Source organism: Aquila chrysaetos, chromosome 21 (assembly GCF_900496995.4).
Source record: "Aquila chrysaetos chrysaetos chromosome 21, bAquChr1.4, whole genome shotgun sequence".
NCBI classification, from domain to species: domain Eukaryota; kingdom Metazoa; phylum Chordata; class Aves; order Accipitriformes; family Accipitridae; genus Aquila; species Aquila chrysaetos.
The window spans coordinates 1,587,981-1,603,152 of record NC_044024.1 but is presented as its reverse complement, the minus strand read 5'-3'; the positions used below and the strand labels follow the sequence as shown (position 1 = coordinate 1,603,152).

General features: G+C 59.2%; 1 protein-coding gene across 1 annotated transcript in view; it reads right to left on the bottom strand.

Moving 5' to 3' along the window:
- NALF2 (NALCN channel auxiliary factor 2) overlaps positions 1 to 14,784 on the bottom strand; it is a 32,284-nt gene extending 17,500 nt beyond the window's left edge. Inside the window, exon 1 of the mRNA XM_029997016.1 lies at positions 13,899 to 14,784. Coding sequence (XP_029852876.1) covers positions 13,899 to 14,693 — 795 coding nt within the window. The 5' untranslated portion in view covers positions 14,694 to 14,784. The remainder of the gene's footprint in view (positions 1 to 13,898) is intronic.
- Between the last annotated feature and the right edge of the window lie 388 nt (positions 14,785 to 15,172).

Here is a 15,172-nt window from a genome sequence, read left to right as displayed (position 1 = left end):
CCCCGGGCCACAGGGCAGGCGGTGCTGCCCGCTCCCTGCCCAGCGCTGCCCGGAGCCCCTTCCCTCCCACCGCAGCTCCCATTTTGCCCAGTGCAGGTTTCCCATGGTGGCCCCGCGGCCATCAGGACCTGGACGGGTCTTACCCACGGGGTCCAGCCGCCCGCCCGCAGCCACCCAGCCCTGCACAGCTGCCCCTGCAGACCCCAGCCCACTGCGGTAGGCTTTTGATACGTATCACTGCTCAAAAACATTACAATTCCCATGAAATAATATTTGCGTTTAATTATCAAACTCCACCTTGGGATAGACACATCCTTCCTCCAACGGAGGATGATGATGGGGTGTGTAAGCGCTCTGCTCACTTCTGCCCACAGACCCCAGCTCTCGCTCCAGCACATGTGATGTCGGCGGTGTGTTCAGCCCCCCCCCCCCGCACCCTGGGTCTGTCCCCTCTATTTGCCCTGTGCTTTCTTCTGGCAGTGACTACCCGTGCTTGGACAGTGTCTAGTACAATGTGGCCCCAGTCTTGGTGGGCTGCCTGCAGGCGCTGCTGTAAAACAAATGTACTGAATCCAAACAAAATGCACATGGAGCCTGCTCCTTCTGGAAGTGCCTTGGAAGGAAGGACTGGGCCCCATTGTGCTACAGGCTGCACAACACCAGCAGTAGACACTCTCTGTCCTGAGAAACGTCTGATGCACACAAGCCCGAGAGCACAGTAAAGGCAGAAAGGACCGGCACTCCCACGCTGAGCCCACCGAGCGAGAGGGGCAACAGTAAATCCAGACCCCTGCTTTATGCTCTCCTTTCAAGAAGGGTTTTGGCTGGGTTTTAGGGAGGAGAAGACCAGCGAGGCCAGGACGGGAGCGTGAAGGTATGCATGGGAAGGGGACGGACATCAGGAGAGCTGGCCGGGAGACTGGGACAAACAACCAGTGGCCAGGGAGTGAGCAGCTTCTCCTCAGCACTTGAGGGACTTTGTCCTTCTCCATCTCCCCTGTGACACCGCATGGCCAGAGCCCAAGGGGGAAGGTGTCCCAGGGCTGCGGGAAGGCCAGGACATTCAGGCACCAAGCCCCCTCCCCGAAGACCCGACCCTGCCGGCTCGCGAGGGCTCCGGCACACCAGCACAGACATCGTGGCCCCAGCCAAGGGGTGGGAAACACCAAAACAGACCGGCGTCACCTGGCCCAGACATGCCAAACCAGACTGGACATTCCTCGGCCACCCGGGCACGACGGCACCTACCCCCATCCAGCTCCTGTGGGTTGGCCACAGAGGAGCAGGGAGAAGGGACAGCTTGGTCACCCAGCCATCGCTCGCTGGGGATGTGCCAAGTCCTCCCTCCCAAAAACACTCCGGGTACCGTGCAGCCACGGATGCATTTCGGCAGGTCCCCGGAGCCCCAGCTCTTCCCCCCCTCCTGCCACAGGGCAGCGATGCCGCTGGGATGCTCCAGCATCAAGTTCAGCTTCCATGTCTGGGCAGAGGAGCCCGGCACTCTCTGCTTGCGGCCAGGCTGCACCCCTGCACCGGGACTAAGCCTTCAGCCTCCCAGAGAAGCTCCTGACACAACACCTTTTTGTGGGAAGGCCAGCGGGAAGCGGAGGAGGCAGAGAGGCCCTTCGCCGGCGTGCAGCCACGTGGGGAGTGTTTCTGCGCTGGCCCCTGGCAAAGCGGGGTTGGGAGCGTGGGATGCTGAGGGGGCTCAAGACAGCAACAAAACCCAAATAACCCAGTAATAAAGAATGAGCGACTCCAACTACCCACCTACAGACTTGTCAAGTGTCATAACGAGACAACAATGAGAAATTAAATTTCCCCCGAGCAGCGAGCCCGAGGCCACGGGAGGCTCGAGCAGCTCCAGCGACAGATGCTGGCTGCAAGGGCAACCAAATAACGGCTCCTTAACAGCCCCCCCCCAGCACACGGTCCTGCCTGGTTGCCTTGCAGAGTGGGCTGGACTAAACGCTAACACCAAGAGATGGCAAGAACAGAAAGAAGAGCAGAAGGCGGCAAGAAAAAGCCAAGCAGAGGCTGGGAGAGGAGCATTTCACTCCAGAGTGGCACTTCTTTAAGCAACTATAACTGAACCATGGCTTGGCTACAAAAAAATGGAGAAAATGTGGACATGGCTAGGGGAAGCATCCCATCCCAAGTGCTGCTCTCCTGCAGTGGGAGCCTGGCCGCAGGAAGAGGGAATCCAGAGGACCATTAATCAGCATCCTAAAAATAACTCCTGGGGGTTTCAGAGCACCTCGGAAGGTGCTTGGCGAGGCAGGCAGGAGGGCTGCTCATGAGCACAGTGATGTCTTTGCAGTAGTTGCACTAGCCGGCACGGCTCCGGAAAGACACCTGCCCATCACTCACCGGTTAGCCCCCCGGTGAGGCTGCAGGTAACCAGTGGGTTAGTTAGCAGCCTAGTCTGCTATCAGCCCAATTAGTTAAAAAGTAATTAAAGACCACTACGAAGCTGAAGGTGAACATGATCGAGTCAGGACAGAGGGAAAGTCAGGTCCCTGCAATCTATTAGGATCGCTTGAGGAATTCACTCCCATTAGATAGTGCTGCAGCCAGGAGCTTAGCAGGATTCAAAAGTAGATTAAACATTTATACAGATAATGAGAACATCCTGTTACATTAGATAGGATATAAAAAAATAAAGGCTAGACACTTCAGTGCCACGAGCCATAAATTACCCACCAGCTGATGGGGGCGAGGAAGAAGTTCTCCGGCAGAGCGGGTGCATCTACCACCCAAGGAAGCGGTTAGGCTGGAGCATCATTTTCAGGAGGGTGCGAGTGCACAGCCCAGCAAGGGCTACGCTGGGCTGTCACGACGGGGCTGCCATCGCAACTGATGCACGTGGAAGGGCCCAATCCTGCACGTTGCCAGGAGCCCCTTGCTCTCACTCAAGTGCTTGAATGGTGCACAGCCTCCCGCAAGGTCCAATTTCATAGGAACGGGAGCACAACATGGTACAGGATCTAAGGCACACCCTGCCGCGGGAGGAACCTGGCCTGCATCACGCCATGCTTGGTGTGCCTCACGGAGGGGAGCCAGCAGCAGGATCTGGCCCATCCCAGCTCCCTTGTGCAGCAAACAGCAGGGAGACAGGAGCATCCCGCCTCGACAGCCCGGCTCCCAGGCACCTTTTGCGGTCAGAGGGAGATGCACAGTCTCCCACGCCGATGCGGGGGTTGTTCAGGCGGCTACAAGGGTCTGTTACACTTAACTTGTGTGCAGAGGTTCCTTAAATGCAGCAAAAAATGATTTCCTAGATGCTTATCACCATTCCTGGCAGCTTCTACTGATGGAGACAACAGGACTGGACATGGCTTGTGTCAGATCTGAGAGCTGGAACCTCTGGTTTTTTATCCCTGGCTGAAAACCGCTTGCAGAAATCTCCCCTTCCCTTCCAGATGGGGCCTTAACGCACCCAAGGAGGTGGGGAAAAACCCAGGATGACTCTCGGTCTCCATGGTGAGCAGCAGGCAGATGCTCCCGGCCGGCCGGCATCCCTCCTCCTCAGGCAGCGAGCCTCAAGAAATGTGCTCCTGCAGGAAAGCCCCATCCCTGCCGCTCTCCCCTGGAGCAAGCCCAGCACAGGCTGGGGCTCTCCTCTCTTTGTAAAGCTGCCACAAATGCAGCTGCACGTCTGCTCTGTCCTCCAGGATGCGGGCAAGCCCCAGGGGCTCCCCCAGCCGCTGCTGCCTGCCAGACCCTTGAAAACAGCCGGCGTCTGAAGCCTTGGGGCTGCATGCCCAGCACCCCGTCACCCACAGAGCAAACGGGTGTGGGAGGGAAGGCAGCGAGTTGCAGGCAGGGTGCTGCAAGACAAGGGGGCGAGCAAAGGGGTCGGCGTCTTTGGTAACACTAACACACAGAGACTTGAATGTCCAAAGCATGGTGTTAATTATCCTCTGTAGAGTGGAAGTGCTTCCCCTGCATTTCCATGAGCAAGAAGTGTCCAGAGACCTGCCCCATGCCCTGGGCTCATCACTGCGTCCAAGCCAGTCCTCCATCCCAGCAGCTACCGCTGTTCCTCGACAATCTCATTTTAACAGGAGAGCAACGAACGATGACAAACAAGTAACGCATCGCAGCAAATAAATGCTGCTCTTGCATATGTACGCAGAGACTTCTGCGGACACTGCTTCACCAGCCACGCTGCAGAGGTAACAGGGGAACACCGGGCAAAGTTCATAAACACCACAGAGTCAAATGCCTTGATTTTCACAAGTACCTCCTCAGATATATTTTCCACATGCCCAACCAGCTCAGTATGGGGGTGCAATGCTCCAAGTGCTTCCAACCCCAGGTATGACAGCTAGCAGGTTTGCTTTGTGGGCACGGCTGGGCTTAGGGCATGGGGCAGGGAAACTGCAGCCCGCTTAGAAGAAATGGCCTCATGGGGCCATTACAAGGATCCAAATAACTTACGGGTGTACAGATCCAAACCACGCACCTAAAATTCACCTAGAGACTAAGCAGCAGGCAGCAAAAATCACAGGACTTTGGTGTTGCACATGCCCTGCCTGCACAAGCATCCCTCCTCAACAGGCAGGCGCATGCACTCCCTGGACAGAGATTTCCAATCCCCACCAGTCCTGCAGGAAGCAGAGCTGGGCTGAGGGGGGATGATGGGTGCGCTGGACAGGTTACAAAATTTTGCCAAACACAAACAGCATTTCTACAGATGGCGTTTCTGCCAGCAGCCATGCCCTGAAGAACCCCAGGGATCAAATAAGGATCTGAAGACCGCATCCAGGAGCAAACCCCCTCCCCGACAGCACTAGGCAGCCAGTGCTGGGAGCCAGCAAAACACGCAGTGCTTCTCCACCCCAGCAACACCTCTCCTGTCACCTACCCCTGCCTGCCCCCGCCACGCAGCCTGAGCAACTGGCTGGGACCAGGAGGAGCACCGGACACCTCAGAGACCTTTGGGATGGAGATGGGAGCGAGGACTGCAGGAAACATCTCAAACATACCCTCGGAGAGCTCTGCAAACCCAGCCAGCGTCTGCACACCCAAATATGCCCTCTCCCCATGCTGGGGGCTGCAGATCCGTTAGCAACGGCTCACACACAGCAAGGGGGAGAGGAGGAAAATAATCATCACCAACACCTGACCCTGCTTGCCCCGGGCTCAGCCGGGGCTGCCAGACCCTGCCTGCTTGCCTGTACCTCCTGCCCAGCCAGGGCTCAAAGAGCCGGGACCCCCCCAGGTGTGAGGAACACGCAGGGGAGGAGATGAGGACTTCTCCCTACCTCCGTGAGCATCTCCTGCCCTGGTTTCCAGAGGCAGGTTTGTGCAGCGGGCGAGCTGCCGAAGCGGCGTTGGTAAGGTGGCTGCCTGGGAATGTTCTGCCTAAGGGTCTTTTTCCCACTTTTTGAAAATGCCAGTTCTTGGAAACTGAAGCATCTCAAGGGAAGACAGTAGCTCAGAGATGCTTCCCTGGTCTAGAATGGAAATTCTAGTGAAACCAGGTGGAGGCCCCCCATGAGCGAGGCTGGATGGGGCCCGGGGTGGGATGAGGGAAACCAGGACCTGCCCCCACCGGTCCCCAGCAGCCACCAGAACCAGGGGCTTTGGGGACGATGCTGGTGACCCTGTTGTGAGGAATAAACCACCCAGAGCAGAGCTCCCATCTAACTTTGGGCTGGCGGTAGTTGCTTTGTATCCTCAAGCATGAGGACTTATCTCCTTTTACAGCTTACTTCTTGGTTATGGTGTCATTCTTACTCTCCACCATCCAGATCCATGGAATACGACACTGGAGACCAGAGGCAGGCCAGGGAGAGAGCCAGGTCTGGCGGGCATTGAACATTGCACTCTTATTACGTTAAACACAAAAATACAGCTCTTGCTCCCCCCGCACTGGTCAGCCCCTACTGCCCTTCCCAAACCACGTCTGTTCAGAAACTTCTGAGAAAATCTCTGCTTGTCTCCTCTCCCTCCGTAACAAGCAGCACCAGACAGCGCTGGGGACCAGTGCAGCATGGTGCCTGCGGGCACGAGGGGCACCGGGCTCCCTGTTCTGGGGAAACACAGGTGCCGGCACAGTCCTCGCCAGGAAAGCCCCCATCCCTGCCACCGGTGCCAGCTCCAGTCCCCCCTCTCCAGCAACCCTCGCCGCCGCACCACCCCTTCGCCCTCCCACCCCTCTGCAGCCTCCATTCACCAGAAGCGCTGCAGAAGCTGCCGCGCAGAGATAAGATGTCAGCCAAGATGCCGAACACGTGTATCTTTTATTCCCGAGGGGATGAGCAGGGCAGGCAGCGTTTCCTTCCCCAGCCGGGACCAGGAGCACCGGGATGCTCACGCAGGCAGGGCTCTGGAAAGCCAAAAACTTGCCAGGTGATGCTGTTTCACGCTGCCTTTTTTAACACAACAGCCATATCAGCAGAGTTTTGGGGGAACCCACGCTGGCTGTGTGCACCCAGCACCGCTCCTTCCTCTGACACCCCGGGAGCGTGGCTGGGAGAGAGGCCCCGGGGAGAAGCCAAGAGCAAAAGCCATGTGTGGAAGAGGAGCGAGGCCGAACTGGTCGAGCTTCCCCAGGCAGGCAGCTGCCGGCTCTGCCCACAGGAGCTGGGGCTGCAGGCAGCGTGGACAGACGGCTACTTCTCGCCCAAGCAGCCTCCACGTCTCATTCACAGATTTGCCGTCCCTGAGTCATTGCCCTTCAAACGACAGCGGAGCCAAGCTTCCTCTGCGAGGAGCCAGGCATGAGTTGCATCCTAATGGCATCCCGGTGACAGCGGGAATAGCCCCTGGCAGCCAGGTATATCCTGCACTCCTGCCTCTGCTGCCTCCGACCCCGGCAGGCAGCTCTGGAGCTGGGCAGCAGAGGAAAAGCCCTGTGGGGCATCTGTGGGGCCAGGCCTGGGGCTGTGGGATGTTTTGGAGAGACCCCGCTGCCTCCTGGGGTGCAGAAGGGCTGGGGCTGCTGCATGCGGTCCTCGGGGCTCCCAGGTGCTGAGCCCTGCAGTGGTGCCTGGGGTGTCTGCCGCGGGGAGAGGCCAGGCTCTGTGTGATGCCTGTCATGCACAAAAAGCTCCTTTCCTCATCCAAAAGATGCCTGTCCCCAGACAGGGACTGCATGAAGTCCTGCATTCAAGCATCCCCTTCCATCTCTCAGTGCCTGGCTATGGGGAGTGTGCTGCCTCCTCTCCCCCAGCAGCAAAAGGATGCTCGCACGGCGGCAGCCGGCGTGACACTAGCAGATCCCTTTGTCCGTGGGGACAGTGCGTATTGCTGCCTGTTATGAAAAGCAGAATTGCAAGCCGTCCCCGATCTGGGCCATGCCAGGCAGCCCGTGGCAACAGAAGCGTACAGCAAGGCAGGGGGTTGTGTCATTTTACCAGGTCACACATTTTGCCGATACCGCCGCACACGCTGCTGAGCTCACCGACTCCCAGAGGCTGCCCGCGCTCAACAGGACCACGGCACGCCGGATGCTTTCCAAAAGGCATCGTTAGCTGCCGAAGTATCGCACCGTGCCTCTGCCGCCGGAGCTGAGCCTGCTTCTCCGAGGAGCTCGTTCCACCCCACCGGTGAAGCCCCCGCACACATCGTGCTCCCGAGGATGGGCATACGCGGGGAGGAACCCAGGCTCGCGTGCATCCAGCACCGGCGGCAGCAGGCAGAGCCGGGAGCACACGGGCGCAGGAACAGGCGCTGGCACCTGCGTCACTTGTAGCTACTCGGTGACAGTTTGATGGAGACAGATCTCTCGCCCTCCCTCGCGCTCCTCCCCGTACCATTTGCTGACCTGCCTGTTGCTGCACAGAGACTTGCTGCCTTCATAAACTTCTATTTTTTTCCCCTTAAGCACCACCGACAGACGTTAACAGGCGAGGACTAATAGATAACCAACCAGCCCAAAGCAGGCAGCCAAACACCACTGAAATCAGCAGTAAATCCCCCCCATTCACACCCCCACCCAACAGCCCAGCCAAGCGCTGGAGGGGGAGCACCCCACTCCAGGCTGCTTCACTCCACAGCAATCGCGGGGGTCTGGCTGCCAGCCCACTGCACACTTCCAGGCATCTTGAGATGTCTCAACCCCAAGCAAAGCTCAGGACTGACCACGCACCGGCTCAGCATCCCCCTTCCCTCCCGGCTTGCAGCACTCCCACGCATCCTGGGCACCGCCGGAGCATTTCTGACACCTTGACACTTTTTTTTTATCACAGAGCAAACTCCTTTCATCAGTCAGTTTTTGGCTCTTCTGTTTTTCAATCTTTGATCTCTGTTTTCAAGCATCTAGGTGACACCCGACGCAAGGCGCAGGAATTGGGCCATGCCAGAGGCTGTGGCTGCAGTAACTGCATGCCTAAACCCACACATTCCTTTCGTTCAAATTCTTTATATAATTTAATCACATCTTTGTGCACGGCTGAAAAAAATTACCTTTGCTGACATGGAATTGGTGTGCAATGTGGAGCTGCTTGGCTAAGCTCATGCATGTGGTCTTGCTAAAGCCACCAAATGACGTTCTGCGCTGATCCACTGGAATTACTCTGGAATTTACTCTGGAACTTTTTTCACCTCATGAAATGCCAGTAAAGCTCCACCTCACCGGCCAGGCTTGTTCCTGAGGAAAAGCTCCAGGTGCAGACACCAAACGTGCCTGCATGCTTGGGAGCAGCCTTTTCCCCTCCCAGGTACTGCTGCTCCTGGTGCAGCACCCACAAACCCATTAATGCTGCAAAAGGGGACCAGGCCCAGGGTGCAGTTTTGCAGTCACCCATCAGCGGATTCTCTGGAAGCCGCAATATTAATGTAACCCCGCATTTTTTGTTAAAAACAAAAAAAAACAAACAAAAAACCCCAACAAAGCGCAAGATTTTGGTGAAACCACTTTTGCTATGGGTCTCAAGAGACCTCCCCTCTTCGCGCGGGTCTCCATGCAACGAGCCATCCAGGCTCGGAGCCAGAGTGCACTAGGTTGAGCGACATTTTGGATAAGCCCAGCCCAGACAAACTCAACTTGAGCTGCTTTTGTGAAGATAAAACGCTGCTTTGGTTCCCCCAAGAGGCGTCCCTGGCACCAGGATACCCCCAAGACACGGCCCTCCCAAACCTCCCGGCCCCGGCGTGCTTGGGTTTCCAAAAGATGCTCTGCAGGGAGGAATGCTCAGCAGAGATGCCAATCGCTGATGCTATTTCTGGCTAAACAAGAGCAAGAAAACAGGACCCACGGAGGGTGTGGAACCCAGGCACAACAGGTTTGCTCCCCAGCTGCTCGGTGCAGGTTGTGCTGCTCGGTACTGGCTGTGCCAGGCATGATGCCGCGGCACCTTCCAGCGGGGACCGGCCTCCGTCTCTCACCGCATCGCCTGCGCACCCACGGCAGGGAAACACCGACATGTTGCAAAAGCCTCGGGAGTGAAATCCTGCTCTGCCAGGCTCCCCGAGACGGGCTCTCTGGTAGGTAACGGGGAAACCAGAGGTGCAGAAACAGATCTGGCCAGGGTTGCAGCCAGGATGCAACAGCCACCGGCCCACACGTGCAGAGAAACCCCGGTAATCTAATATAATTTGAGATGCTACAGGTCCTGTCCAGCCTCGCCTTCCCACCAGCGCTCTGTTACCAGCCCCGGCCCTGCAGCTCCTGGCTGTCAGTCCTTCTCTCTCCACAGCTCTGTTTCTTGCAACCTAATGAGTCCTTAATTCAGCAGGCTTTGTCCCATAGATCTTGATTTGCCCTAGTACTGGTGGGAGTGTGCACTTTTAGGGAGAGCTCTCCACAGCGGCTGCTGGTGAGGGAGACAGCACAAACACAGTGCTCTGCCCTTACAGAAGCAAACCTCTCATCTGGCACGGGCCGAGCAGGAGCAATGCTGCTTTTTGCCTGTTCAGAAAGACGGAAAAAAGGCACAAACCAGCCACAAGCATCCTGCAGGGCGTCACTTTGGAGGAACGGGGATTTCTTCCTGCACTAAGTCCTGCAAAGCCTGAGCTGACAGCTCGCATGCTGCAAGGGCTGCCGCTGCCCCGCGTTTCCCGAGGGACATTCAGCCGCAACATCCACATCCCTGGGCCGCGACCTCCTTGAGCCCTTTTGAAGGATGCTACCAACCTGTCACCACAACCACTCAGTGCACAAAGTTCATCATGTCTTGCAGTGACAAAGGGTAAAAGTCGCGCAGGAAGAGGGGAGATAGAGGTGGCAGGCAGCTGCTCCCGACTCATTTAATGAATTCTCCCTCTTACAGGCAGAAAACCACAAGTACATTTGACCTCTTTTATGCCTATCACCGCTAACTAGCACCGTGACCCCAGCAGCTGGCACTCAGGTCTTCTTCATTGCAAGAGGTGAAATGTATTTCAGACAACGGATGGACTTTGCGGATCTGCTTTGCCCTCTCCCTCCCCTGTTCGCACTGTGCCAGGGAGCCTGCCTGCAAGGGGCTGAGAGAGCCAGCCTCCACAAAACCCCATCACATCTAAAAAGGAAACAAACAACAAACCCGAGAAACATATTTACACGTTTCACCATCTCAGCCATAGGGATTTTTGGTGTTAGTTGTAGGAACAATAAGTGAAACATTTTCGGAGTGTGATTTGGAAGCTGAGGATGCTGCACAGGAATAACAACGTATGCAGAAAGTGGGATCTGCCTGGGAATTATTTCTGAGCAGGAAATAAAAAGGCCTAGGAGAGTATTACAGCAATGAGTAATCTCAGCAGCTGAATTACAGAGAGACCCCACCATTTCATGATATTTCTATCTCCTGCAGCTCCCAGGGAGATTTTTGCCCAGCCTTCCCTGAGTGCTCCCCCAAGCTCCAGGCACCGACAGATCCAGGGTTTGGATACTCAGGATGCTGCTCAGCCTCCTGGCAGCACCTGCCTTTCCCCCGCTGAGCGCAGCACCCCTAAACCAGGGGCAGCCCTCAGGATGCTTTATTAACAGGGAACGACAGGACTTGTGTCTCCTGAAACTAACCTGCAACGCTCAGCCATTTCCAAGTTTTTAACTCGGGGTCAAACCTGCTGCCGTACGAAGGAACCGGCTGCTCCAGTGGAGCTTTTGTTGTTGTTTTAAAGCAGATGCAATAAAAAACCAAAATCACCGGGGTGATTCGGCTGTCAAAGAGCTCTGTGTGTGCTGTTTACTGAGCCGCACAGCTCCTCAGGGACAAAATTATGGGGGGATACGTGGCTCTGCAGAGGGAGGCTGTGTGCAGGTGAGCTGGAGCTGCTTTGTTTCCCCGCCTTCCTTTTTTCCAGCTGCTATTATGGAATAGGAAAGATGCAAATGGGAGGCAGCACTAACCCCTCCAGCACTGACCTCCCACGGCGAGCATGGTCCCCTGCCCCGCATACTCACCCAGCCCCAGAAATATTATTTAAAACCTGTTCACCCAGCTACAGGGCTCTCCACAGCCAGAGTGCCGCTACAAGGATTTTGCGGGAGCCTCTCACGTTGGCTGAGCTGTCTGCTGTATTTTCCTCCACTCGCTCTCCTATTCTGCTGTCATTTGCTCTCATAACATAGAATCATAGAATGGTTTGGGTTGGAAGGGACCTTAAAGATCATCTAGCTCCAACCATTGAGCGGTAGCTCTCTGCTGTCGCTTACAAGTGGGCATTATTCAGCATCTGGATAGGAATTACAAATTCAGGCTGCTTTAAAAACCCCGCCAGCCAGATTTTTTTCAACACAACGAGTAACTGCAGCCCCTGCTGAAGTCCAGGGGACTCGAAATCAGGCCAAAACTCACTCGTCACCACCACGCTGGATGAGTTTGACGTTAGCCTCATTTCAGAGATGGGGAACAGTCACCGAGAGGGCAACGTTGAGACTCGCAGCTGTGAAAGTCTGAAGTAAGGCACCTAAATACGTATTGAAGCACCTTAAATAAGTGGCCTGATTTTCATGAGAGACTGAAACGAGCGGGAGCTGCGAGGGCTCGGGTCGGTGCGTGCAGGCTCGGGCACCCACACTGGAAATTTCCTCGCGGGTGGCCCGGGCGAGCGCATACAGGTTGGCCCTGCTGCTCGCGCCCTCCTGTTGCTTCCCAAATGCCGCCTGTGAAATCGCAAAGCTGGTCTCACAGATGCTCTAAGGATGCAACCGTCAACGTGACACGGAGCAAGTTAGGCGGTACGTGTCTCGCCACTGCTACCTTCAGCTCTGCATCTTCTAAGCTCGTTTCCCGCTTTCCCATCAAGGATGTTAAGACCAGGGACACTTAACGAAGATGCATCTAAGCACAGCTCTGTTTCTAGATGCTTTAGAGTCCATGGGAACACCTCCTTGCCCAAGACCCAAAGGTAATGATTATTTTCTTATCTTTCTTTGCTACTCTCTCGAGGTTTCTATACCAGTGAGCACAAGCAAGACGGACTCAGCAGAGATGGACGCTAAGCCTGAAGTGAGGGCGTCTGTGCACGCTACAGGAGACAGCACGAGGAGACCCTGCTTCTGCTGGGCCCCCGGGAGCGGGAGCAGCGCAATGGCAGGCAGTGCTGAATCCCTTCATGCACCGCGGAAGCGGAGCAGCAGGACCAAACCACTCGGTGCAGGCTGAATACCATGTACCTTTGAAACCGCAGGGGGAATTTGGGCAAGCAGATTGTAATTACCTGGCCTGGCACCGGCCCAGAACGCCAGCACTAGCTCCTTTCCAAAACCGGCTCCTTACAAAAGCAATGCAGAAATGCGGGCGTGAGAGTGGCGGCCAGGATCTCGCTGTTGTGCCCTTGATGAAAGACACCACCTCGGTGTCCCGAACGCCGTGCCCCGGTGCTGCTCCCGTGCTTTCCCAGGGGACGATCACTGCACCGAGAGCTGCCCGTGCTGCCACCGCAGCTCCAAGTGTCCCTCAAAACTCTCCCAGAAGAGCAGTGGCCAAGCCCCGTCCTGTCACCGGGGGGGATGCTCTGCCACCGTCCCTCTGGGGACGATGCTGTAACACATCCCGCTGCCTCTTCCCCAAGACACGGCTCCGAGAAAGGGAAAGCAGGTTTAATTATCAAGACTGTTACGCTTCCCAGAGGCGATGTCCAGAGGGAGCGCGCACAGGTGAGCCAGGCAGCCTGGAGGAGGCGGAGGCTGGAGGAGCTGCGGCACTGGGGCTCCGGAGAAAGCAGGGGAGCGCCCAGCAGAACTGCGCCGGGCTCCGGATGGAGACGCGACCACAGCTCTCGTTTCGGAGAGGAGACGGCACCATGCTGAGGCTCGATCGGACTGATGCTGGGGAAGGCAACCCATTCGCTTTCGGAACGTGGACCGTGCACCAGGGCTGGGGGGAATGCCGAGGGGGAGGCGCATCCCGGCCCATCTCCCCGGGGAGAAGGGGCGCAAGGGCTGGAAAACGGCCGCTGCACGCGGGGAAGGGGCTCCGGCACCGCGGTTCATCTCAGGTCACCGCTTTGCCTACACACCTCGGCTTAACGACGGCCGGGCAGAGCCCTGGGCCGCCCCAGCCCTGCGCAGCACCCCTCCGCAGCAGCGGCAGGCCAGAGGCGGCGGTGAGGGACCCCGCACCTACCCCCGGCCGGGCCTGCGTGCGCAGGGGTGCGGGCGCCTACGTGTAAAGGGGCGTGGGTGAGGCTGGCAGGGAGCGGGGCGTCAGGATCCCGCCTGCCCGCGGACAGGCGTGAAGGGACGCGTGAGCGCCCGCACGCTCAGGCCGAGCCCCGCTCTGCCCTCTCGCTCCTGCTGCCCCCCCCCCCTGTTCCCGGCTGCCCCGAGGGCTCCAGACCCGTCCTGCCAGGCTTGGGTCTCGGGGGGGGGGGGGGGGGGGGCGCAGAGGGAGAGCCCCCCAGCCCGCCGTGCGGCTCCGTCAGCCCTGCGGGGCTCGGCTCGGCTCAAGCCCGGGCTGCCCAGCCGGCGGCTCGGGGTGGGAACGACGGAGCCCCGGAGCACCCCCTCCTACCTTGCAGTCCGTCAGGCAGGATCTGACCGAGTACTCTTCCGATTGCAAGTACTTCTCCAGCAAGAGGTCGAACTCCTCGTATTTTTCCTGAGCGTGTTGGTCCAGCCGCTGGTACGCCTGGACGCAGCTGCTACAGGCCTCCCCGCCCAGCGCCCCGGCCGCCGCCACCACCAAGTCCACCATCAGGTTGTCCACGCTGCAGTCCAGGCCGTCCGGGCCGGCCATCTCCCGCAGCAGGTCCCAGATCGTGTAAGTATCACAAAAGGAGAGGTTGAAGTTCCTAAAGTAAGCCTGCAGGAAGGTCCTCTTGGAGGAGGAGGAGGAGGAGGGAGAGGCGAAGAAGGGGGCGGCGGCGGGGGGCGAGCGGAGGGCCGCGCCGGCCGGCGAGCCCCGCGGCCGCTGCAGGGCGTGCAGCCGGGCGCAGGCCGAGTCCAGGTCGCCGCGGCCGGCGGCGGCGGCGGCGGCGGGGCAGGGGCCGGGGCCCCGGCCCCGGCTGAGGTTGCCGAGCAGGGCCTCGCAGCTGCCGCCCGCCGGTTCGGCCGCCAGCAGGGCCCGCGGCCCGCGGCTCCGCGGCCGCCCGGCGCCGCTCCGCTCCCGCGCCCGCAGCTTGGCCCCGGCGCAGAGCCACAGATGGTCGGAGAGAAGGACGGTGAAGAAGAGGAGCGAGGCCAGCGAGAGGCGCCATTTCTGCGCCCGCTCCGGGTCGGCCACCGGCTTGTCGCTGCGGCGCGGCGCGCAGCACACCGCCCCGCCGCCGGCGCCCCCGCGGGGGTACATCCAGGCGCCGCGGATCATGCTGCGGGGGCGGCGCGGGGGGGTGCCGGCGGCGGCGACGACGACGACGACGACGACGGCGGCGGCGGCGGCTGCGGCGGCCGGGCGCGCCGCGCTGCCGCCGCCGTCACCTGCGGCCGCCGAGCCGAGCCGCCGCCGTCGCCGCCGCCGCCGCCGCCGCCGTCGCCGCCATGCCCGCGCCCCCGCCTACAGGCCGTCGCCGGCCGCCGCGCTGGCTCGGCCCCGCCGCCGCCGCCGCCGCCGCTCCCCGCCCCGGCCCCGGCCGCGGCGCGCCGCCCGCCGCTCGGGGGCATGCCCCGGCCCCGCTCACTCGGCTTTCCGCTTCCCCGTCGGCTGCGCCAGCTCGCGGGCCCCGCCGCGCCCGCCGCCGCCGGGCCCCATGCCCTCAGTCTGTCGCCATCTTCGGCCGCGCCGCCAACACCTTGAGGAGCCGCGCCGCCCTGCGCCTGCGCGACCGCCCGGTTCCCCCCCCGCCCCCC